This window comes from Diadema setosum, chromosome 5 (genome assembly GCF_964275005.1).
Source record: "Diadema setosum chromosome 5, eeDiaSeto1, whole genome shotgun sequence".
NCBI lineage: Eukaryota > Metazoa > Echinodermata > Echinoidea > Diadematoida > Diadematidae > Diadema > Diadema setosum.
In genome coordinates, this window is record NC_092689.1 from 23,547,235 (window position 1) to 23,572,474 (window position 25,240).

General features: G+C 38.9%; 1 protein-coding gene across 1 annotated transcript in view; it reads left to right on the forward strand.

The window, feature by feature from the left end:
- Nucleotides 1-24,841, forward strand: part of LOC140228639 (bcl-2 homologous antagonist/killer-like) — a 38,532-nt gene extending 13,691 nt beyond the window's left edge. The window contains exons 2-5 of the mRNA XM_072308888.1: nucleotides 1,953-2,665; nucleotides 7,247-7,390; nucleotides 13,238-13,415; nucleotides 21,727-24,841. Coding sequence (XP_072164989.1) covers nucleotides 2,469-2,665; nucleotides 7,247-7,390; nucleotides 13,238-13,415; nucleotides 21,727-21,840 — 633 coding nt within the window. The 5' untranslated portion in view covers nucleotides 1,953-2,468 and the 3' untranslated portion in view covers nucleotides 21,841-24,841. The remainder of the gene's footprint in view (nucleotides 1-1,952; nucleotides 2,666-7,246; nucleotides 7,391-13,237; nucleotides 13,416-21,726) is intronic.
- Nucleotides 24,842-25,240: the final 399 nt, after the last annotated feature.

Here is a 25,240-nt window from a genome sequence, read left to right on the forward strand (position 1 = left end):
GAGATTGAATTGCATTTTTTTTATCACTACATTTGTTAAATACCTCAAAATGAAGATCCACACCAAAAAATGTCCATAAATTGTTTGACATTAGTATTCTATGGGCTAAAATGTAATTTATTGAATAAATTTGCATACTGTGCGAGCTGAAATTTTCGCGTACAGATATTTTCTCGAATTGCTACTTGGAGGACATTTTCACGTGTTGTTAATTTCGCGGTTGCGAGGGTCTAACTGAACTTATTTGCGCGTTGTTATTTTCGCGTGTTGTTATTTTCGCGGTTCAAAGGCGATTCGCGAAATTCGCGAAAATAAAACCACCGCAAAAATTTCAGCTCGTACAGTAATCAGTTCATATGATTAGGAATTAGCAGTATTTTGAACAATCTAACTATGGTCTCGTGTAGATTACTCTCCAGGGTGATGTGTGCAGATTTTAATCATGATTATGCAAACAGTGTAAGAGATCGGGGGGAGGGGGCCTGGGGATAAGCCCCCAAGACACCCCCCCCCCCACCCACTGTGAAATGGGTCCATAAGATTTGGCTATTTGGGGGATTAAAAAAATATCACATTGGACTACAAGGAATAACATAAAAGTTGGAAATAACATCCTTCACTCTATGCACACAAAGCTCTTTGTCCTTCCGTTACCATACATTAATGAAAACAATGTGTTGTAATTAAAAAACCAGTTGACATGTTTCAAAGTTGAATACATTAAGGTAAAGCTAAAACTATTTGGATCAAACTGTATACCTGCCACATATGAAAAAATTATTAACCTTAGAGAGGTTTAATAAAAACTAACCATAACCCATCTTCCCCATACACTTTACACAGACAATCTGCATGTCCTTCCGTTACCGTCCTTCCGTTACCAAACACACATGGACATTATGTGGTCTAATTAAAAAATAAGTAAACATATTTGAAAGTCAAATATATTCCATTATAGCTAAAACTATGGCAATTAAACTGTATACCAATAAATTAAAATAGCTCCATAAACTTCACAGAGTTTTGATAAAAACTAGTTTGCCTGAAAACCCATGTCCATTTTGATGTCCTTCCGTTACCGACCTCATTAATATGCATATGTCATTACTCTTTTGCAGGTATGACAAAAATTTTGGTGGAAATTATAGTCTTTGGCTCTGGTAATACATCTCTAAAGTTTAAAATGCTGTATCCATCAAACTTTTCTTAAAGTACTTTTTTAAACTGAAAATTCTGTCTGAAGGTCCTTCCGTTACCGTGGAATTGCCCCAATACCAAATTGCGTTTGTTTACAAGCAGAGCGCCACTACGACAAAATATTGAAAGGTTTGAATCAAAAGCGCAGCCGAGCCCAGCAGTGTAAACGGACAAAATTGCGAGGCTCGGCCGCGCAATTGAGGCCGGACTGTAAACGGGGTCTAAGGGTCCGCAAGCGTGTAAAGTGAACTTGGCATACTCAGGTGAGCATGACACCCTCAGGTCTCTTGTTATGTACAATGTACCGGTACACTTTGAATACTCATTGTCCTTGTACATTGTATTGTGATGTGAGACCATGATGCTGCTGCCAGGATGCTTGCTGGGTGCTAGGACGCCCAGCATCTGATGCGTTTAAGCGCACAGTTGCAATATCATTATGACTTGCTATTGTTCTGTCAGAATCAAGAACACTTGAGAAAGGGCACTTGGCTTAAAAAATTTTGTGCTAAAATAAACTGTTTGTAATAACAGCATGAACTTGGTTTCTGATTTATTTCTTATATTATTGCACCAACACATGGACAACTTTATACTCAGTTTTTATTTGTATTCACGGGTAATGGATATGTGCCATTATAGATAAAGTCATCTTGGGAGCTGGGGTTTCCTTTTGATCTTTTTTTGATCTTAGTCCTGAAGTACAATGTACCTGACTCTGGTTTATTTTCTTGTTTCTGATTCTATTGCAACAGGAACTTGTGAGGACACATGGATGACTGGAAGTATTCCCTTAGTGCTGGAACAAATACCTTTGTGCCAATTTGTCCAAATGTAAAGTACAAAGATTGGTGATGCGACTGAAATGTTGGTGAAGAACACTATTTTCTAGTAGACAGATTTTGCTGCATTGTGACAAAGAGCTACAAATAGTACATGTATTGATATATGTGTGATGAAACAGAAACTTTCACCACGTGACTCCTAGTTGAAACAATGATTGTTATCGCAAAAGAACTGCAACACTCTACAGATTAGTTCCTGCCATTCAAAGTCATACTTGTCATCCCCTGGCATTGCTTGAACTTCAAGGACAGCAAACTAACACAGTACGTTCATCATTTGTGTGTCAATATATATAGCTTAAAGTGTATGAATGCGGACAAATCTATCATGCATTAGGGTCTGAACACAGAGTGGCAAGTCAGGTGCACCTCAGTGTTAGAATTACACTATACGGCACAAGAACATCAGAGAGAGAAACTGTCACAATGGCGACAGGGTCTTCATCAGTAACACAGACAGTGGAGGTGGTGGACACAGAGGAGGTGAATGAGCAGACAGAGTCAATTGTCAGAAATTTCATGTACCAGAGGCTGACACTGGACATGCAGGACCAGAGCAGTGATTTAAACATCTCCACACCAAGACTACCAGAATTCCAGAACTTCACAGCAGATCCCATGAGGTAATATTTGTTACCTGCACATTTCAAACAATCACTTGTGTAAAGACTCATTTCGGTTTTTATTAGCATCTACGCAATTTTGATTTGTTCTAAACATAATACCAAAGTAATTCTTACCTAATGGTTGTGGTAGCAACTCTGTGTAAAGGCCCTCTCACACCTTTTCGGGCAAGCCTTGTATGTGATTTGTGGAGAGCAATTTTTGCTACCCGGAGATCCCCGCAGATGGCCCGCATATGACAGTACCTAGCACATATCTCACCCGGAGGTATGTATGCAAATCATATTTGCCCGCAGCCATGTTTAGGCCCTGTCACACCTTTCCAGGCAATCTACGTGTGCTTGTTGCGTGAGGGGATTTTCCAGCATACCAGACAATTTCTGAGGGCGGACAAGGATTTGGGTGAGTTTTGCATGCGTCTTACCTGCCGGATGCGTGCTACTTAAGTTCTGCTTGCAGGTATTCTGTGTGACCTGTGTGTCAGGCCTGTGGGGGCTGACAACTCAGTGAAGGAATTTCTTTGAAGGAGTATTTATTTGGCTGAGGTCCAAGAGAATGTCATAATCCTGGCTGCAGCCAACTCAACTACTGTAAAAGTAGATGTTTTCGCACGACTAATTTTTCGCGCTTGGCTGGGTAAGAAGAGTTTTAAATTCTGTGGGATCAAGACATCAACTACTGGAACATATAGCGCGCAAAAATATTCGCGTGCTTTTATTTTCGCGCTAGCTTCTGGTTGCGCGAAATGCGCAAAAATTTCAACACCGCGAAAATTTCCACTTTTACACTTACCAGCAGAAAAGCAGTAACTAACCTTCAGCATGCAACTGCCTGTGACTTGCAGTTACGGCCCTCCTTCTGGTGTTCTGCATGGACCTCTGCTGGCAATCCTGTTAGTCACTCAAAGCTTGGCTGCAGGTAAATCGAACTTGTGTGGGCAACTACGGGCAACTACTTGCTAGGTACTGTCACTGTGCAGGCCATCTACAGGGACCACCGGATAGAAAAATTGTTCCCCGCATGTCACAAGCAAGGCCCCCAAGGAAAGGTGTGACGGGCCCTTGAGCATTGTTCAAACTTGTTCTGGGTTCGGGGTGAGTCACGGGGATTGCCCGCAGATGTCCATACAGAACACCAGTAGAAGGGCCATAGTGGTAGCACCTCGCAGGAACTACCACGCAACTTGCCTGTAACTAGAACGGGAGTTGAATGTAAGCACACGTCTAGCAGGTACATGCAAGATGCACGCGAAACTTGCCCAAATCCTTGTCCGCCCGTGGAAAATTACCCTGCGTGCTGGAAAATCCATACACGCAACAAGCCCGCGTAGCTTGCCCAGAAAGGTGTGACAGGGCCTTAAAATTCAGGTTTGTCAGGACTGGAGAATATATGTCCTGCTTTGATTTGGGCAAGATGTGATTATTTAAACTTATGTCATGTTCCTGTACAGACACTTAGCACTTTTATGCCTCCGCTACGAAGTGTTGCGGAGGCATTATGTTTTCGGGTTGACCGTCCGTAATAAATTTTGTGGACAGCGTAAACTAAAAAAACGTTTTGAGGTATCCTATTGAAACATGGCATGTAATAATAGTGAGCGAGCGAAGTTGTACCCATCAACTTTTGGGTGCACATGCTCAAGGTCAAACGGTCAAGGTGTAATGCTCAAAGTATCACTATTTTCTCCATATCTATGCAATGCCTGAAGGTATTTTCTTGAAACTTAGTGTACTGCCCAATGAAGATTAGAGAGAGTTTGGGGCTATGAGGTCAAAGGTCAGAGGTCAAAGGTCAAGTGAATATGTTAAAATTTCGCTTTCTCCTCCATACATTGTATCTCGGAAATGGTTCGAGGTATCTTCATGGAACTTGGTACAAACGCATACGTATACTGACTAGGTCAAAGGTCAAGAGTCAAAGGTCAAGGTCAACTCCTCAAAATTTCTCTATTTCATATCCATGCAATGCCTGCAGGATTTTTCTTGAAACTTAAGGTAAACACAATTACCAAATAGCGATTTGCTAGGAAAGGTTTCTTGCCAACAGGGCAAGTGAAAATGCTAATTTTCAGCTTTTCCTCGATATCTTAAAAGTTGCTCTAGGTATCTTCATAAAGCTTAGTACACACATATATTTATGCATGTATTACCTGACAGTGATTCTCTTGGGAATTTTAGGGTTAAAGCATCAAGAGTCAATGGTCAAATGCCACGTTAAAATGCTAAAATTTAACCATTCAATATTGAAATTACATGTTTTCTCAATACCTTGGAAATTACTCAATTCATCAACTTATAAAAGGGTCAAAAGTCAAGTAAAAATCCTCAAATCCCCAAATACCTGCTCTCTCAGACAATATAGCCATTCAGCCAATTAAACCTGGTTCAAGGAAAGTGAACAATCAACACATTTGTGACAAACATGTCTATTACGGCAAAAATTGTCGCCCTGGCAGAAATTGTCGCCCCCGGCTCGGGGGGAAAATTTGTGCTGCCAACTCAAGTACAACTACTCAGTAATTTGTCGCCTTGGGACAAATTGTGCTGCTTGTGCACTTCCCAATTTTTGACCTCGATGGCGACAATTTGTGCTGGCAAAATGAAACATAGCTGCACAGATTGTCGTCGGCCATGCACTATGAATTGTGTGGTTGGGGTGGTTGCTCCGGTACGTGTTATGCTTGGGTGGGATGGTTATGATTGGTAAATTATGTGTATGTGTGTGTGTGGGGGGGGGGGGGGGGCTGCATGGTGTGTGTTGTGTATGATTTGTAGGTGCGTATTATGTGACTTGTGTATGAGTTTGCGCATAGCTGTGTGTGTGTGTGTGTGTTTGGACTGTAATAATACAATATGTGGAAACTGCATGCACGTGTGGTGGTTGTATATATGGTAGTGGTTTGTCTGTGTGTGCGTACATGTGTCTGTCTGTGTTTGTGTTTTGGTGTTTGTACGAACGAACTTTTTGGGCAGCAGCAAGCACTACTGTGGCGATGAAAATGCCTTCAACTTGTATGAGCATGTGTTTATAGAGTTCACAGTGGCGTTGATTTCAAAATAGTATGGGTGTGTCAATTTCAGCGATGAGGCGGGCTAGGGGAGAGAGATCGAGAGAAAAGGCATACGAGGGAGGTACACCCTTTGTACCCTCCCTAAATGTTATCTGTCTTTGTTCATTTTTCACTGCATTCATATTCTTCCATCAGTCTTAACTTCAACTTCCATATCACTATTTTTCAATCTTTAATTGATTTTAGCACAAACGAACTGCCATATGCACACCCCAGATATATGATACGTATTTATACACAAGCACCAACAAACACTCAAACAAATCCTCATAATGCATACTAGTATAAACCACCTCAACAGACATTCTTCCATAATATGCAATAAAACACACTCACGCACACTCACACACACACACACACACACACATGAATGGACACTCAATTATCATGTGTGCCCGCACGTACACACTTCTTTGAAACCTCACCGTGACTTTTTACATGGCTTGTTTGCGTGGATGTAGCCATGTAAGATATGTGTTGGTATTTCAATGACTATGTCAAGAATGATATTACCCCCAAAAATGTGCTTCGAGGGCGGGCGACAATTTGTGCCATCAGCCCTCAGCAGAAATTATCGCCAGACGACAATTTGTGCTAGCGCGACAATTTGTGCCGTCAGCTCCATGCACAATTTGTCGCCTGTTTCAGGGGGCAACAATTTGTGCCGGGGCGGCAATTTGTGTCGCAACACATGTCATTTTAATATTTTTCCAATTACTGTAAAAGTGGATATTCGCGTGACTAATTTTTCACCCTCAACTGGGTAAGGAGATCGAGTTTCACCTGTTTTTAATTCCGCGGAATCGAGACATCAACATCTGGAGCATATGGCAAGCAAAAATACTTGTGTGCTGTTATTTTTGGGCAAGTTTCAATTGTATGTAAAACTCGTCATGCATTTTCAAGACGTACTATAGACTTTTTAGTAGAGCCATGCATTATGGAGGAGGCATACAATTGTACCAGTCGCCATGGCGAGGCAGAAACTTAACTGTTATATACAGAGTTGACTGTCCTTCAATTCTGTTGACACTAAGATATGTGTATAAACCTCTTTGTATCAGATCATTGCTTTATAGAGCCGAGTCTCCTGCTTTTTGTTGAAATGATACTTGGCAGTGTATTGATACATATACATTAAAGTACAAACAATTTAGCATCATCTGTGAGACCTCATACTGCTGAATCCATGCTCTTTTCAAATATTGCCATTAGGTGAGAAAAGGAGGGGGCATTGACCCTTTTTGCTGCAATCAAATTTCTTTAACTTCCCCTAGCATCCCAGTTGGTGATATATGTACTTGTACAGTGTCTTACAGATGGTATGTCATATTTCATTTTATGCAGATTACCTCCATTGTACTCTGTTTCTGCACTATTTTTGGCATTATCATTACCATAATATCACAAAAAGTAGCTCCTGACAGATTGCATTAAAGTTAATTCCACTGCAAACCTTTCACAGTATTGCTCAATCTTTCTGTACCTGATACAAAAATGTATTTTGTAGTGCAACATCGAGAGTTGGCAGGAGATTGGCCCAGATTGGAGATCAAATCAACGTTCAGTATGAGGTTGAGTTTCGACAGATGATTCAGACACTCAACATTACGCCATCCACGGCCTACCAGGCATTTGCTGGAGTTGCGAGGAGGTAAGGTCTGTGGTTCTGTCACTCATTGGTTGGGCCTTCACTTTATTTGCTCTGAATAGGAAACTTGACATTAAAGGTAAATTACTTGACTTTTACGAAGAAATTCTTGCCTACAAGAGCAATGTAATTTGATGTGGGTAATGGTGATCACTTCTATAGATTTATAATTGATTTTGATAAAACCAACTGGTTTTCACAAATGACAAATATTTTCACACTGAGCAACAGGTCTGATGAGACACAATCACAGGTTTGATGCGATGGATGGTACACACTTGTCTGGGCAATTTCACACACTACTTGTTGACTCTAGATCACACCAGCAGAATTCGCAATAAATCATTGGATATGCATCATTGCTCAATAAATGGCATAACATCAATCATGAAAACAAGCTGCCATTTATGTACAAGTACTCTACACAAGTAGCATTTATTTTAAAAAAAATAACTAATTGGGCAGTAATGGTAGCATGCTGAAATTAAACATCTGTAAGAAGCGATCACATTTACCAGTCAATGAGGTGAAGTCGTGAATAAATCTGTCTTCAAGTAGTATTGAATGCCAGTACCAATACCAATGATGGAGTCCCTTGGATGTGTGTACCATTTCCTCAAGGATGGATAGATACATATAGTCACTGTAGTAGTAGCCAACTTGCACACAGTTAAAAAGTCTTCAGCGTAACAATTGGAAGCTACATAAAATTGTTACTGTATCTGGACTAGTGTTCTGCTTACATGCAAAGAGTGTAGTATCAAAGCCATCTAAACTTGGTTCTTTGGTGCAGGAGATTCCACTCCATCCAGCTTTGATTTTTAGCTCGCCCAAGCGGAAGGCTCGAGTTAGCTATTGTGATTGCTCTTCATCGGGCGTCCATCGTAAACTTTTTTGCATTTTCATCTCTTTCTTGAAAACCCAAGACGAATTTTCACCAAACTTGGCAGGCAACCTCCCTAGAGGGATAGGATCTGTTTGTTTAAATGGACACCATGCCCCCCCCCCCCCCCACCAGCCCCAAATTAAGAGATCATTAAAAATCTTCTTCTCTAAACCCAGAAGTGATATAGCCAAGTTCATCTTGATATACATGTGGGATTGAGAGAATGCAGCAACATTAGTTGACACACATTTATAAGTGAAGTGAAAGTGTGAGAAAAATCAGACAATCTGTTCAAAAGTTATGAATTTTGGAAGTTTCTGGCTGCCATAACTGGAGGAGATGACTACTACAGCTTGTGCTGTCACATGTGTAGAACAATATAAAGAAAATGTGAGGAAATCCAACATAATTTCACTTTTCTTGCATAATAAAAGAGCACTTCACTTGCCTCTTTCACAATGCAGGGGGAAAATAGTGACCCTGCATCACAAACCAACAAAAAGTTGACAGACATGGATTTTAAGTTAGGGGCAGATTCTCAAAGAGCAGACTCTAAGCTTTAAAATGATGTATAACTCAATTCAAATGGACTCCCCTAACCTACCTAAATACTTGAAAGAAAGCACACACTCTGGAAGAGTGTGAACTGAGAAAAGCGGCTCTGAAGTACAGGGTCTGTTCAAGCGCCTTTAATCTTTCACCTAGCCATGCTAGCCGTGTGATGAAAGGGACAAAGCACAGGATGTCAACCACAGGAGCAACAACAATGAAGGGATTATCAGATTAGGCTGAACTTGAGCATGTTGTATCAACACATTCTGTCCATGATTAATCCCAACTTACAACACAGTAGCATTATCCTTTCAAATTATTAGACTTGAAAGTGAAGAGTGTACAAAATGATTTCAAGAAATGAAAAGGGACCTCTAATACATACCCGATCATTCTACAATGTATACTCTCCTCCAAAAGGGGGTTGTAGAAAAACTGCTGAAAACACACTTTCCCATTTGTATGTTGATCCCAAACTAAAGAATATTGTAGAAGAAAGATAGCTCTTTCAAAAAATATGAAAAACTCAAGATTGACTTGGCTGACCCATTTCACCCGTTTTGAGTCCTTATGTAAAATCAAGGAGTGTGACTTTTTGTTTATTTTGTGGTGCATGGTCACATATAATTCTTAACATACATTAAGTAACAACTGGAGAGATACATTAAGTAACAACTGGAGAGAATGTGTACTTTTTTTCAAAAGATTGAATTTTGTGGAAATCTCTCTTATTTTCCTTATATCATTCTACGCATATGACATCATAGTGTTTTCATCAGCAATGACTGCATAGGAACATTAAAAATTCATAACTTTTGAATGGATTGTCCGAATTTCCACAAGCTTTCACTGATGTGTTATACAAATATTGCCGCATTAGTTCAATCCCCATGTACTGTTTGTCCCCAAGAAAATTACAACAGGACCCTCGGCGATGATAACTTTAAAATAGTTAATCAATCCAAATACAATTTCAAGGTAAGAAACTGTAACGTATTACCCACATCTTACAGAAAACCCCATCCGATTTGCTTCAGTGGTCAAAGAAGAAGTGAGGAGTTTTGTAAAGCATGTCAGGAATCTCTTCCCTCCATGTTCTGTCCATTGTGTTCACACATGAATATGCAGTTCCAAGAGCATCCAAGTGCCTAGTGTAACTTGAAAGTATCAGACCCATGACATGCTTTACAAGGATCCACATTTCTCTGTGACCACTTAACCAAATTGAATGAGATTTTCTGCATAATATAGCTAAGATGTTAGGTAGATAGATGTGTTAGATAGAACTAAGTTAGTGCTATGGGGGGGGGGGGGATAGTTTAAGCCTGTGTCCTTATACTCTGGAATTTGTCATCTTTGTCTTACGAACTGAAAAAGATAGAGCTACATTGTAAGTTGTTGTGCTTTGAAGACATATTGATGACTGACATTTCATGTTTGATTTGGTGGATTCAGAGATGCCCTGATCAGGGGAGGGGGTGGGGAGGAGGGGGATTTTTCACATTTTCTACATCTCCTTGAAAAATCTAATGGATATTCCCCAAACTTAGCACATAACTTCTTATAGTGATATGATCTGATTTATCAAAACTGAACCCCCGTCATAGATTTCTCAAGAAGATGTAGAAAATGTGCACAATCCCCCTCATTCCCCTCATTCTCACCCCCTTTGCGATCAGGGCACCCCTGGATCCGCCATAATCAATCATGAACAAAAGGGAAATCCAGCCCAGATTTTAATTAGTGTGAAAAGAGAGAGTGAAATATTACAAGTTCAATGGTAAAATTTTGATCAAAATCGTGTCAAAAAGGAAGTTATGACATTTTGAAGCTTGGCTATTTTGGGTGGAAACAATTCTTGGAACAGTCAATATGATGTAAATGGCAAAGTGAGCTGGCATCCCTTCACAACTTGCCATTATATAGTTTCTACATAAAATTTTGACATTTCCAGTTTTCATTCAAACGCAATTAATATGCCCAAGACTCAAACCCTCGTATATCTTACGGATCACTATTCTGAAGTTATTCAACCTAGAATAACATCATGTTTCAGACTTCCATGACAGAAGCAATGAATTTTCGTAATTTTTTGTACATGATGAGTGAAAAATTGTCAGGTTATGACTTGGTTAGCTCACTCATTTGCATATTCATATCCACTGTACAAGAACTGTTTTGCAGAAATTAGCAAAACGTCAAAATGTCATTACTTCTTTATTTTTCATTCGATTTCAGTCAGATTTTTGCCGTTGCACTTGTAAGATTATACTCTTTTTGTTTTTATCATACTACAGTAGCTTACATTTGGACTGGACTTCCCCTTTCATGTCTTCAAAGCACAAACTGAGCTCTGTCTTTTTCAGTGCAACAGAAGGAGATGCAAAATTCCAGAGTTTATTCAACTTCCTCCCCCACCCCCAGCTCCCCGTCTTCGTAGGGCCTACCGAGGGGGGGGGGGGGTGGGGAAGGGGTAATTTTAACCGATTAAGATCATATCGCCATAGAGACACTACTAACTGCAAAGTTTGATGAAAATCCATAAGAGATTTTCAAGAAGCTGCAGAAATTGTGGAAAATCCTACTCAAACCCCTCATCTCTCCCTCCCCCTTCACGATCAGGGCACCCCTGGATCCGCCATAATCAATCATGAAATTTCAGTCATTTATGTCTTCAAAGCACTAACTTAGCTCTATTTTTTCTTAGTTCGATGGCCTCTGAGACAGCAAACCCTCCATCTTTGGTCAGTGGGGAGGTGGGGGGGGGGGGGGGGGGCTCAATATAACAAATTAAGATTGTATCACCATTTAGATGCTTTCTGCAAAGTTTGATGAAAATCCATCATAGATTTCTCAAGAAGGTGCAAGAAATGCAGAAAATCCCCCTCAAACCTCCCCCCCCCCCCCATATCGGGGCACCTCTGAATCTGCCATAAACATGAATTGCAGTCATTAACATCTTCATAGCACTAGCTTAGCTCTATATTTTCGGTTCGACAGAAATGATAAAAAATTCCAGAGTTAAGGGACTGTCTGAGTCTTCAACTACCCCCTCTTCCCCTACTTAACAGGTAGAATCCCTAGGGGAAGAGGATCTTGGGGTGTGTTTATGCTCAATTTGCGAAGGCAGAATCAGCATTCGAAACGAATGAGCAAGGACACAACCACGTTTTGAAATAAACACGCATCAAAAACGCTGATTCTGGCCCAAAAGGGGAAGCATAAACACGGCCTCAGTTTGTTCAAGTGGGCACCATGCTCCCCCGGTAGGCCCCAGGGGACTCAACCCCACTTCCCCCCCCCCCCCATTAAAAAATATTTAAAAACCTTCATCTCTAGAACCAGAAGTGATAGAGCTAAATAATACTATGAGTTGGTGCATTGATGACTAGTGTCAAGTTTGCTTGTTAATGGCAGAGCCCCTCTTGGCACTGGGGGGTATAAAAAAATTGTATATTTTTATCTTCTTGAAAACCCCATGATAGATGTTCACCAAACTTGGCAGGTAGCATTCCTAGGCGTATATGATCTCAGTTTGTTCAAATGGGCACCATGTTCCCCCAGGGGGACTGACAAAGATTAGTGACTGCATGGAAGGTGAACTTGCGATACTCAGACTCCCGGGTCTCATGTTTATGACATGTTTCTTAAAATTTTAGATCAGCAGTTGCGATCTTAATAATTTCATTTGTGGAGGAGACAAAATTGAAGAAATTCACAACTCAATGTTTTATGTATTGTTTAAACTGGAAATACTCTAGTTATTCTTAGTGAATGCACTTTCAATGTTATTTGTCATATATCTGGGGATTGGTGAGGATCGAAGCGGGATGGAGCGTTTTTACATTTAATTAAACTCTTCTTTTTTTTCAACTGCATAGCCAAGTTGCTACATACAATGTATGTGACAATATATTTTTATCAATGTAGTGGAATATGCAAATGGACAGCATATCCCTCAGTAGAAGCCCTCAAAGCTGCTCCCGCCCCCCAAGATTGCAGTGTTTTCAGGTAGTAGTCTGCAAGAATGCGTGGAAGGTGAACTTGCAATACTCGGGTGAGCACAAGACCCCTGGGTCTCTTGTAATTATACCCACTCATGTACATGGAACATTTATTTTGGAATCATTCATCTCATGTAGGACAATATTCCCCTCTTGTAAGACAATTGTAGTCCATCTCCTTGATTATGAAATTAATATAATGTATGCTTGCTGTTGGCTTTACTTCTATGGGTAAAATGCAATTTTGTGTGCTGATAAGCATTGGTGACCAGTGTAAATAATGATTACCGTAAGAAAAAAACACACATGAGAAACCACTATATAGGACAAACAATTTGCCCAATGTCTTTGCTTTGCATCAATTGCTATTTTCATCCATCCTCTCTCCTATCTGATATCCATGAATAGATTGTTTGTCAAAGGCATCAACTGGGGACGCATCGCAGCCCTCATGATGTTTGGGTATCGCATTGCCAAGGACATCATGACCAGCGTTGGTGACTTCCTTAATAAGATTATTACCCATATTGTCAAGTTCATCATCTCGGAGCAAATATCCAACTGGATTGCTCAGCAGGGTGGATGGGTAAGCCACACCGAAATGCTTTTTGATCATTAGCCAGACTCAAGAACTTCAGTTTGATTCTGCAGTCAAAAAATCTCTTAATCTTATTTTCTGAGATGTTGTCCTTTCAAATATTTTACCCCCGCCACACGTAGTGTGAAGGGGGTATATAGGAATCACCGCGATGTTGGTCGGTCGGTCTGTTGCAAAATCTTGCGTCGCGAACTCCTCCTACAGTTTTGAAGCAATTTAAATGAAACTTAGGGTAATGATGATATTGAGGTATAGATGTGCAAGACATGTTTTTTGTGTTTGTCGGACAATGCGTTGCCATGGTAACCATAATTTTACCAAAACCTGGATTGAATAACTTCCATAGTATTTAAGCAATCAATTTCAAAATTGGTATCTACGATGATCTATAGGTGTAGTTATGCAAGGCACTCTTTGTGTTTGTACTTGAAAAAGCGTTGCCATGGTAACCGCATGTTTTCTTCGAAATCTTGTGGAATGAACAACTTCCACAGTTTTGAAGCAATTGAAATCAAATTTGGTAGGCATTATGGCCTTTAGGCTTAGATGTGCAACCACATAATTTTTGTGTTTGTCGGACAAAGCGTTGCCATGGTAACCATAATTTACCAAAACCTTGTGGATGAATAACTTCCACATCATTCAAGCAGTTAAGGTCAAATTTAGTATGTATGATGATCGGGAGGTGTAGTTATGCAAGACACCAATGTGTTTATATTAAAAAAAAATGTGTTGCCATGGTAACCACTCATTTTTGTATCAAATTGAACCATTTAATCTATGAGGTGAAATTTGGTATGTATGATGCTTTGCAAAATGTCCTTTGTATTTGTATCGGACAATGCGTTGCCATGGTAACTGCATTTTTTTTTTATCCTGTGTAGTGAACTTGTTCCACAGTTTTCAAGCAAAACCAAATTTGGTGGGCATTATGGCCCTGAGGTATAGATGTGGAACACATATATAGATGTGGAACACATAATTTTTGTATTTGTCACACAAACTGTTGCCATGGTAACCGCAAGTTTACCAAAACCTTGCAGATCGAATAACTTCTCCATCATTCAAGCAATTAAAGTCAAATTTAGTTTGTATCATGATCTAGAAGTATAGTTTTGCAAGACACCAATATGTTAGCTTAAGGAAATGTGTTGCCATGGTAACCACTCATTTTTGTATCAAAATAAACATTCAAGCTATGAAGGTCAAATTTGGTGTGTATGATGGTCTTTAAGTGTGGTGATGCTGGGGGAAAGCATGTTCCATTTGCTGTAAGTTTTATACTCAGTGTCAACTCTGTAATTGTACAGTAAACTAAAATTATTCTGTTTCCAATTCAACAAGTGCACAAACTTGGTATTAACGTCATTGCCCTCATGACATCACATACTATAAAGCAACACTAGGGCAGGGGTTATTCTTTTCTTTCTTTTTTTTTGGTCAACTTTGCATCAAAATCATTCTTGTTTCAGTTCAAACAATATTATTTCTGAATACTTCTGTCTTTATTCTTTATTCCTCATTTCAAAAATCTTATCAGAGATATAATTTCCTGTGTATGCCTGTTATTCACTGTAGCTGAGGAGTGGTTTAGTAGCAGTAAAGTGCTTCTCTTTTTTTTTTTTTTTTTTGCTAGTGACAAAGGCCCTCTTCAAACAAAGGCAAATGCTATTAGGTAAACTTCACACACAGTGGTGTGGCCATGTCATGGCTGTGAACAACAGATGTGTAACAACAGTGTGTCCTCTGTACGTACACAAGTATTTTTCAGAGATGCCACATTTGTAATTTTCTTCTTTTTTTTTTTAGAAAAGAGGAAGCTCTCCTGAAATCTCAGGCAAACAGGCTAAACATTCAATCTTTTTCAAGTCTCCACTAATGGGCATATAATGGGATATTTTTTTTTTTGCTCTTTCCCCGTCTCTGTCTCCTTGTCTGTGTCTTTGACGTAAACTGCTCTGGGATCCTATCACATAGGCATATATTATAGGGTGATGTTCCTTATTCGGAAGGTTTGTTAATCCATAAATGAAATATGTTTGTTTTTTCAAAGGTTCATCATTCTTAAGACACAAATTCCCTATATCTAGAGGTTGGTTAATGCAAAAATGAAATTTGAAAATGAAAATCCAAAGATTTGTGGCTGTATTCCATGGTTTGTTGTCGAGCCCACTGGAGGTGAGGGGAGACTAACGGATCACCTGCGGCGTCTGTCCGTCTGTCGTCCGTCCGTAATGCTACAAAAACTTAAATTACTTTGTACTGAGTGCTTCAATGTAAATCAAACTTTGAGTGAAGAGTGTTTATGCAAAGTTACACATGTTACCTCACAAGAAGGTCACCTAAAGGTCATAGGCAGGGGTCAACAACTTTACGGGGCCGATATTAAGTTTTTTACGGCGCGTTTCGATTGTGGCTCATAACTTTTGATCGGTATGTATGTTCATTTGTGACCAAACTTAAATGGTAGGCGTCCCGTGAGTAGTTGAAGGTAACCACAAAGTCAAAGGTCACAGTATTGGGTCAACAAACTTCTTGCGTTTCAATTATGGCTCATAATATTTGATTGGTATGTCCATTTGTGACCAAACTTGAATGGTAGGTGTCCTTGGGGAGTTGCAGAAATCTTTGAAGGTTCTCCGACATAAAATGCATGTTGATTTATGATACCCTCAACATCACTTTTGCAGTGAAACAAATGTCTAGAAACATATATTTTTAACTAATTTTTCATTTTATTTTTCTTCAGATTACTTTGATATGCCCGCAAAAAAATCCTTCCAAACCAATATTCCTGTTATGACCTCATCTGTCAATCATTGCGTAAGTACTAATATCAATAAAAAATAATTGGCATGCACCCTCCCTGAGACCGAGCATAACTTGAATGTTCCCCGCCATGTCTTTTGTTAGTCACATTAATATCACAGAAACATGAAAGTTATGCTGAGTCAAGTCAGAGAACCTTTAAGACAAGAAATAAGGATAATTTTTAGCTTGGTATCTTTTTTCTTTCCATATTGCGCAATTAGGGATACTTCAGAATGCTGTTTGAACAGGAAGGGAAATATTTGATGTAAGATCTTAGTTTAACATTGTTTAGTTCTTTGCGTTCTGATATAAAAGAATAAAAATCATAATTCCGATGGTTCATTTTTCTGAACCAGAAACACCAAATTTCCCATGTCTTGATGTTTGGTAACCCAAAAATGTAATACAATAGTATTGTTCGTTACTCCGATTTGTGGCATCTTTCTGAAGGTTAAAGTTAATCTAAAAACAAATAACATGGTAAAAAAAAGCCTTTCTGATCAACAAACCTTCATAATATCGAGTCTTCTTTCGTTTTCGAATCAATGAACCTTTGCAAAATTCTCTCTCCTTTTTTTTTTAAACATTTTTAGTTTTTCGATTTACACACCTTCAGAATAACAAACCTTTTATTTTTCCGTTTTTTTTTCCCGGGGGGGGGGGGGGGGGGAGGGTGGGGGACTTATGTAAATTTTTACTGATGAACTCTTAGAGTAATGAACAGTATCAACTTTTTATTATACACTGTATTTCTTACCAAGCAGTGGGGATAATTCAGAAACGTAATATAGATGACAAATCTTCAAGGCAAAAAATATGTTAAAATTCCTATTTTGCCATCGTTTAATGTAGAAAAAAGTATGGGACAGTGAGGGATACTTCATGGGGAATTATAGAAGACAAGAAGGAAAATATTTTTAATGCAAAAAAAAAAAGAATTTAAGTCTAATTTTGACATCGCTAATCTCTCTGCATGGCGTTCATCAATCAGATATGCCGAATCCCAAAAACGCATACTGTAAAATGAGAATTTTTACGTGCATTTTAATTTCGTGAATTTCGCGAGCACCAAGATTCGCGACATTAAAATGCACACGAAAGTTCTTATGTACACTATATGCATTGAACGCCAGTGGCAATTCACGAAAATTTAATGCTACAAAAAAGGCCGTCAGCTCCACTTCGCAAAAATTTCGTGCCGCGAATATATCATGTTTTACAGTATTTCCTGTCACTCTAGGTGTTTGTAAATCCAAAAATGTAACCATGGTTCATTGATTCCAATATTTACCTGTTGAGAACAGACTGATTTTGCAACAACACACAATTCAATGGGTTAATTTGTGGCACTTTTCTAAAGTTTTGTTAATCTGCCAATAGTGCAAGGTTCAATAATCTGAAAAAGAATTACCTGGTTTGAAACTTATTTCGTTTTCGGATTAACGAACCTTAAGAATACTAAAATTTCATTTTAGAATCAATGATTCCTTAAAATGAAGAAAGTTCCTTTTTTTTCCTTTTTCATTTTTTGATTTAGGAATTTCTAAAAAGCGAACTTGTTTTCCTTTCTTTCTGTTTGGGATTAACGAACTTTCGGAATATTTCACATTCAGGGTAGCATTTTTCTCTTGGGGGTTTGGGGTTTGGGGTATAATTCAGAAAATATTTCGGTCAGGAAGGAAAAAAACTTAAGGCAATAAATTTGATACTTAGTTTGAAGTCGTATCATATTTTTTTTTTTTTTTTTTTTTTTACCGGATAGTGAGGATACTTCCAAATTATTGATGGGAGGAGAAATTTGCAAAAAATATGTTTATTTCTTAATAGTTTGACATCATTAATTTCTTGGCAGGGTACTCATACTAAAAAAAAAAAAAAAAAGTATAAGGTTTGTTTGTATAAGGCAGAACATTTTTGGCATTATTCCAAAAATTTGTTAATCTGAAAATGAATCAGATCAGGGACTACATGGTCCAAAACTTATTTCGTTTTCGGAATTTAGGGGTCATGGGTTCAAAAGTTCAAGGGTCAAATGTCAAGGTAAAGTGCTCAAATTTTCGCTATTTCTCCCAATGCAGTGCCTGAAGGTGTTTTATTTATTTTTTTTTTTAACTTAGTGTATAGATATGTATTACTTGGAGGGAAGAGTGGTTATGCAAAGTTACACATTTTACCAAACATTAAGTACACCTCAAGGTCAAAGGTCACATGCAGGGGTCAATGAACTATAGGTCCCGCTGTTAAGTTTTTACAGCGCATTTCGATTATAGCTCATAACTTTTGGTGTATATGCCTTTTTGTGACCAAACTTGGATGATAGATGTCCCTTGGGGAGTTGAAGGTCACCATAAGGTCAAAGGTCACTGGCGGGTGTCAACAAACATTTAGGGCCCAATGTTCAGTTTTTATGGTGCGTTTCGATTATGGCTAACTTTTGTTCCCTTTGTCCGTTTCTGACCAAACTTGGATGGTAGATGTCCCTTGGGGAGTTCGAGGTCATCACAAGGTCAAAGGTCACAGACAGGGGTCAAGAACTGTTGGGGCCCAATGTTATGTTTTTTATGGCACGTTTTGATTATGGCTCATAACTTTTGATCCCTACGTCCGTTTGTGACCAAACTTGGATGGTAGATGTCCCTTGGGGAGTTGAAGTTCATCACAAGGTCAATGGTCACAGACAAGGGTCAACGAACTTTTAAGGCCCAATGTTAAATTTTTACGGTGCGTTTCGATTATGGCTCATAACTTTTGATCCCTATGTCCATTTTGTGACCAAATTTGGATGGTAGATGTCCCTTAAGGAGATGAAGTTCCTCATTAGGTCAAAGGTCACAGACAGGGGTCAACAAACTTTTAGGGCCCAATGTTAAGTCATGGTGCATTTCCAGTATGGCTCATAACTTTTGATCCCTGTCTGTGACCAAACTTGGCTGATAAATGTCCCTTGGGGAGTTGAAGGTCACCACAAGGTCAAAGGTCATAGGCAGGGTCAATGAACTTCCGGGAGTTAGGAAATATTAATTTCTTCTACGCGAATGGGCGAGACACATTTTGGCACTTGCCTTGTTAGAGTTGCATTTAAACCCAACTGAGTTTCAGTTTTGTACAATTTTCTAGTTGTGTATGATTATCAAATGCATGTCTTTTCAGCGTTGCGTGTGATTTGATGGATTTGCATTATTTTGATTTTTAGAGTTGGGTTTAAACATACTTCGGATTTCAGTTTCGTACAACTTTCTAGTTTCATATGATTATCAAACACAAGTCTTTTCAGCAATGCACTTGCGTTTAAATGCGAAGTTGCATGTGATTTGATACACCTGCATTTGATTTTTTTAGTTGCATTTAATTACAACACGATGTTTCTAGAAACGGGCGCAGGTTTCTTATCTGGCTTTGGAATAATTAATGTAAGAATATTCGGATTAACGAAAAGGCCTATTTCATGTTCGGATAATGAATATCTACTAGGACCTAGGTGTACAAAATTAGTGTATTTTGAGAATAACGATCAAGCCTTTTTACATTCCTTCGGATGAACAAAATCACCCGTAACATACATAACAAATGCATCCCTGCAAGCTGCGTGAACAAAATATAGCGTGCAGAGAGGAGGTGTGATACATTTATAAGTATGTATGACAAACTATTGTATACATTACTGACTGTCATCACACAAAATATCTTTTTGACTTAGCTCAGAAGGCAAGTGTACATCCCCCGGTACATTGCATATAGTTTTAAACAAGACAAAAAGCCAGAAAAAAAATTGTTCAAGAACAATTTCCCACTGCACCCTCATTGGCCCATGCAGCTGTAGCTCTACGTTTGCACCGTAAGTTGCATCAGGCTGATATACATGTACCAAACAATACACACAGACACAAACACTCAGAAGGAGAGAGAGAGAAAGGGAAGAAAGTGAATTACCTTTTTACTACTTGCAGTACTCGAGTGTAAATGAGTGTATGCCCTTTATATTCAGGCATACAAGACAACAGATGCATGGCGTGAACGGTATGGCGCCATACACTAACGTTAGCGAGTATATAACGCTTTGAAACAGAGCGGGAAAGCAGTTCTTTTTCAGAGTATGGTGATAAGAATTTGAGCGAAAAATTATGTCCACTTAGCTGAGGGAATTAACACATATTTCAGCTCATTTGGCACTGAAAATCATGCCAATTTATGCGAGTTGTCGACTTAAAAATGTTGACTAAGACGAGGAAATTTTCAAGGAATAACAAAGGCAAGAATCGAGACTTTTCTATCTTGTCGACTTAGGCGAGGTTTACTGTATTTCTACAGTTATTGCCAAATACTCACTAGGCTGAAATGAACACAAGGCGTTTTCTGATCAGCCCGATGAAAATCCAAGCTCAAAATTTTTTTCATGATAACAAATTAGCATGCTATTTCATTTCTTTTTTACATCAGTCCGAAGAGAATATTAAAGCACAAATTTTTTTTCAAGCTAATTCAACAGCTGAGCAAACGGCGTCAGTAAAATGTGGGCCTTCAAAAAATCACCAGGGATTTGTGTGCAGGTTGCCTCAATCAATCGGGTCACACATGCAAGGCATGATGGAATGTATTGCATTAATTTCTTGAGGCAAATTGACATCAAACAGTGCGGTAAATTTGCTATTTCAGAAATGTCCTAAGTTTGGGTCGAGAGATTCTGTCAAGCTCAGCTTTCAGATAAGTGCACTAATTTGAATTCACATTATCAAATAGCGTGCTATTTCTTCATCAGGTTATGAAAATCCAAGCTCGAGATTCTAAAAATATCATGCTATTTCGAAACATCAAGCTGATGTGGAAACACCTGTCATTGCTGTCAAGTGGATGTGCTGGCAAGCACCATTAATGATTACATGAATAATCATTATATTAAAGGTTTTTATCTCATGGAATTTAAACCAACATGCCTGTTATGGCAAATGAACATTTTACTGCTCATGTGCAAAGTTCAGTTACAAAATGGCTTATACTCCATACACTCTGAAATATGCATCAGACATGCAATTAAGCATTATGAATTAGAAAAAAAAAATGCCATGGGAGGGGGAAAACTGCCCTTCCACACCCCCGCTCACTGCACTCACCTAGGCTTGGTACTACTTTGCTCCCTTGCACCTAGATTTCAGGAAATTAGGGCTGCCCCCTGTGGCATCTCTGATCAATCATTCCTTGAAAAAGTAAGAAAAGACTAGAGAGAAAATTATAAGGCTGTATTGTAGTACAAGACATTTAAACAATGCTTGAATGTTCTGAATTTTGTTTTAGCCTGATCTGATGTGTCAGTAATTAAACAGTGCACTTGTGGTTTGTTTGTTTGTTTTTTAAGTTTTTCCCTATTCTTTCGCAGTCCTCTGATATACACTTGATGTACACTGAAGATTATACATATGCAAGTTTATGACTAATCGTTTCTCCTTTTACCTTTTTTCTCATTCTTTCTTACACACGCTTTGTTCAACAACAGACGGCAGCGCTTCAATTCAGACTTGAGAATCCCAGTGTGAATGGTGTTGTTGCTATCGCTGGTATCTCGGCCCTGGTGGTTCTAACAGCATATGTCTGGACAAAATATAGATAGGGTAGAAGGTAAATTGTCCTAGGAATATTTATATCATAAACTTAACATTCATGAGACAAATTGTATTTTATGAGAAAACTTTGCAGAGTAAGAATGAGAGAGAGTTAGAGTGAATCCAGTTCTTGTTTTGGATGTCAGTTGGGCTCTTGTGTGCAGCAGCTGCTAGCATGCCAATGAGGTTAACTGTAGGCCTGTATCCTGAGCATGAATGATGCTATTTAAGGAGAGCCATGGCTTAGTTGTTTCATTTCAACAATAGTACTGCTGACAGCTATTGTTAAAAGAAAAAAAAAAATGGTAGAGACACATTTTAATATTCACCATGGCAAGGTTGTGTCTCCAAGGCAAGCTGAAAACTTCTAATAAGTTTGTCTTTCCACATCCTGTAATGTCACTGTGTATCAGTTCACAATTAATGCTTCTGTGTGACGAAAACATGCATTGTACCATACAGGATTGTGTGTGATTAGAAGAGGCGTCAGATCAGGATACAGCCCCTGGGGAGTCCACTTAGCCATCTTTTCAGTGCAGATTCATGTCACAAGGAGTGTACGCTGTTGAGTTAGCAGCCCTCATCACATGTTCTTTAAAAGTAAGGGGAAAAAATCACTGCCTATAAAAGGTTTTAGGAACTTGATTATTTTTCAGCTACTCACTGTGTAGAAAGGATATGTCTGTTAAGATACCATCATTAGATTTCTATTTACAATTATCAGCTAATCCATGCTAGTCTCTGAGAGGAAACCTAAATCAAGACAATCTCCTCATCCACACAATAGTAAGGGGGAGGGGTGGCTGAGAGATAATATTGTTCCTATGGCTATGACAAATGGGAATTCTAGATTTGACATCAATACAACACAGATTTCTCTCTGGCATCAAAACAAAACCAATATTGCAATTGTTCAGTTAAGTGCCTCTGGTGAAACTGACTTTGACTTTTTAGCACAAAGCCAAAGGCTCAAGTGAGTTACAAGCGACTCCTGTGACATGTACGATTTAGGCCTCGGGATTGGCAGTGTTGTTTTGTTTTTGTTATATCTAAATTTTACAAAAACTAAAATGAAGTTTCTAAAGGTGTATAGATAATAATTGTGGGACCTGAATTTTTACTTCGTTGTAACAAAATTTCATTTATAACTGTGTTTCTGACTGTATTGTAATCATTTATTGTCCAGTATCTGTAGTGCATCGTGCATGAGCTTTTCACATATTCAGCTTCTTCTTGAAACCTCATGATGGATTTTCACCAAATTTGGCAGGTAACATCCCTAGGGGAACAAATAGGCACCATGCCAGGGGAGGGGCAAAACCCTCAAAGTCAAGGAATCTCTAAAATCTTCTCTAGACTTACAGCTGTAGAAGTGATAGAGCCAAGTTAATGCAATGAGTTAGTATATAAGTTTGTTCAGTTGGCTTGGGGGGGGGGGGAGGGTGGATGTGTCCCTCTTTGGGTTAGGGGATGTGCAAAATTTACAGTTTCATCTTTGGGAAAACATGTTCAAATTTTTAACCAATCTTGGCAGGTGTTATCACAAGACTAATAGAATTCATGTTTATACAAGTGGGCACCATTCCTCACTTGAGGTCCCCCAGGGGCACAATGCCCCACCTGTTTAGGGGGGGGGGGGGGGGAGAGACGAAGCACCCAAATTAAGGAATCTTTACGAACCTTCCCTAGAACCAAAAGTAATAAGCTGACTTTGAGCCATGAGTAAGATTGGTGACTGTAGTTTCAAGTTTGTTCTTGACAGATCCGGGAATTGGCCCTGTGCAGGGTGGAGGGACTAAAGTGGTGTGTAGTTTTCACATTTTCATCTTTTACTTGAATACACGTCAAATTTGTCACCCAAGTTTTGCAGGCCCAATTCCTTTGCGACCCCCCTCCTGGAACATCCAAATGAGCAAATCTATAAGAAAAACAACAACAACAACAACTTTGTATGAAACCAGAAATACTATAGGTAAATACAAGTAGTGAATGTACTTTCTAGGTTATTTATGTAGATGCAAGGGACCAAAGTTTGGGCCAATTTTTAAATTTTGAACTTCTCTTTTTAAAATGCCAGATCAGATTATCTACATACCCGGCAGGTATATATATATATTTTTTTTGTCGTGATAAAATACAGATGGACACCATGCCCTCTTATAGGCCAAGCCCCCCCCCCCCCCCCTTATAAGTTTGCTATTTTCTTTGGTTATGGTCTGCAAGAATGTGTGGAAGGTAAACTTGTGGTACTTGGTGAGTGTGGGACACCTGGGTCTCCTGTTTGACATACAGAATGGTCAATGTATTAAGATGATTGTGATCAAGATTTGTATACAAAGGGGAAGCAGTATTTGTACTCTACATCATCTTGCATATACACTGTATGATCGTACCACTGTATGACTTCATAAAAACTGCTGGAAAAGGGTTCCTAAAAAAAGAAGAAGTGATCAAAATTGGTTGATGATGTGCTTGCTGGGTTCAAGATACAAGGCTTTTTGTAGTGTGAGTAGGTGATATTGTAACATATATGAAAATAAAAATACCTGAAAGCCAGTTGTACATTCAGGCCTGTAATAGATGTGAGCTGCAAAATATTGTCTGCTATTGAAGCATTTATATAACACTTAATGGAAAGTTATGACTGAGATAGAAGTATTTTACAGGGAGCTGCAGCCATCATTACTTCTTTGTTGTATCAATATTTTTGAGTCCTAAATGAAACCTCTTTTGTTTTTTGTTCAAGTTTGTGCAACTCAGCACACCATTTAAGATTTTGAATCCCCTGTGTAAATATATGCCTTTGTTTCTTTTATCATCCCTCGTCTAACAAAAAACTTGGTGTGAATCAATTTGAGTAAGGCAAATTTTGGCAGACATGACAAGATTTGATCTGTATATCAGGATAAAAAAAAAAAAATCATGTGAATTGTTTCATTGTCAATTTGTTCATGTCTGACTTATTTTTCCATTTTGCCTTGTGATGTTAAATAAATTGGTTACCTCATACCTATTGTTCTAATTTGTCTCGATCTAATAAATTTGATGGCATGTAATGTTACAGTATAAGTTCCTTATCTGCCTCATGATAAATTCTTACCCGTGCCTTTAAATTGCAGTTCCTTTAATGCTGCCCTCTGTCTAGTAAAGTGGAAAGAAAAAAAGAAAGCCATGCTGATATGTCCTATGCCACCCTGCCTACCCCCACATTCCTAGCATTGGGGTCTTGAGCCACTCTATCAGCTTCCGCTCCCTTGCTTGCCTTTGCAGGCGATGAATTCCCTGCTTTAACAGGTGGACGAAGGTTGAAGTCCATCTACCCAGCTCATGTCCCTAGTCCAGGGTCCCCCCAAGTGTGTGTGCAAGCCTTCAAAATGCGTATAGACCCAGTGTCCACCTGCATGCATT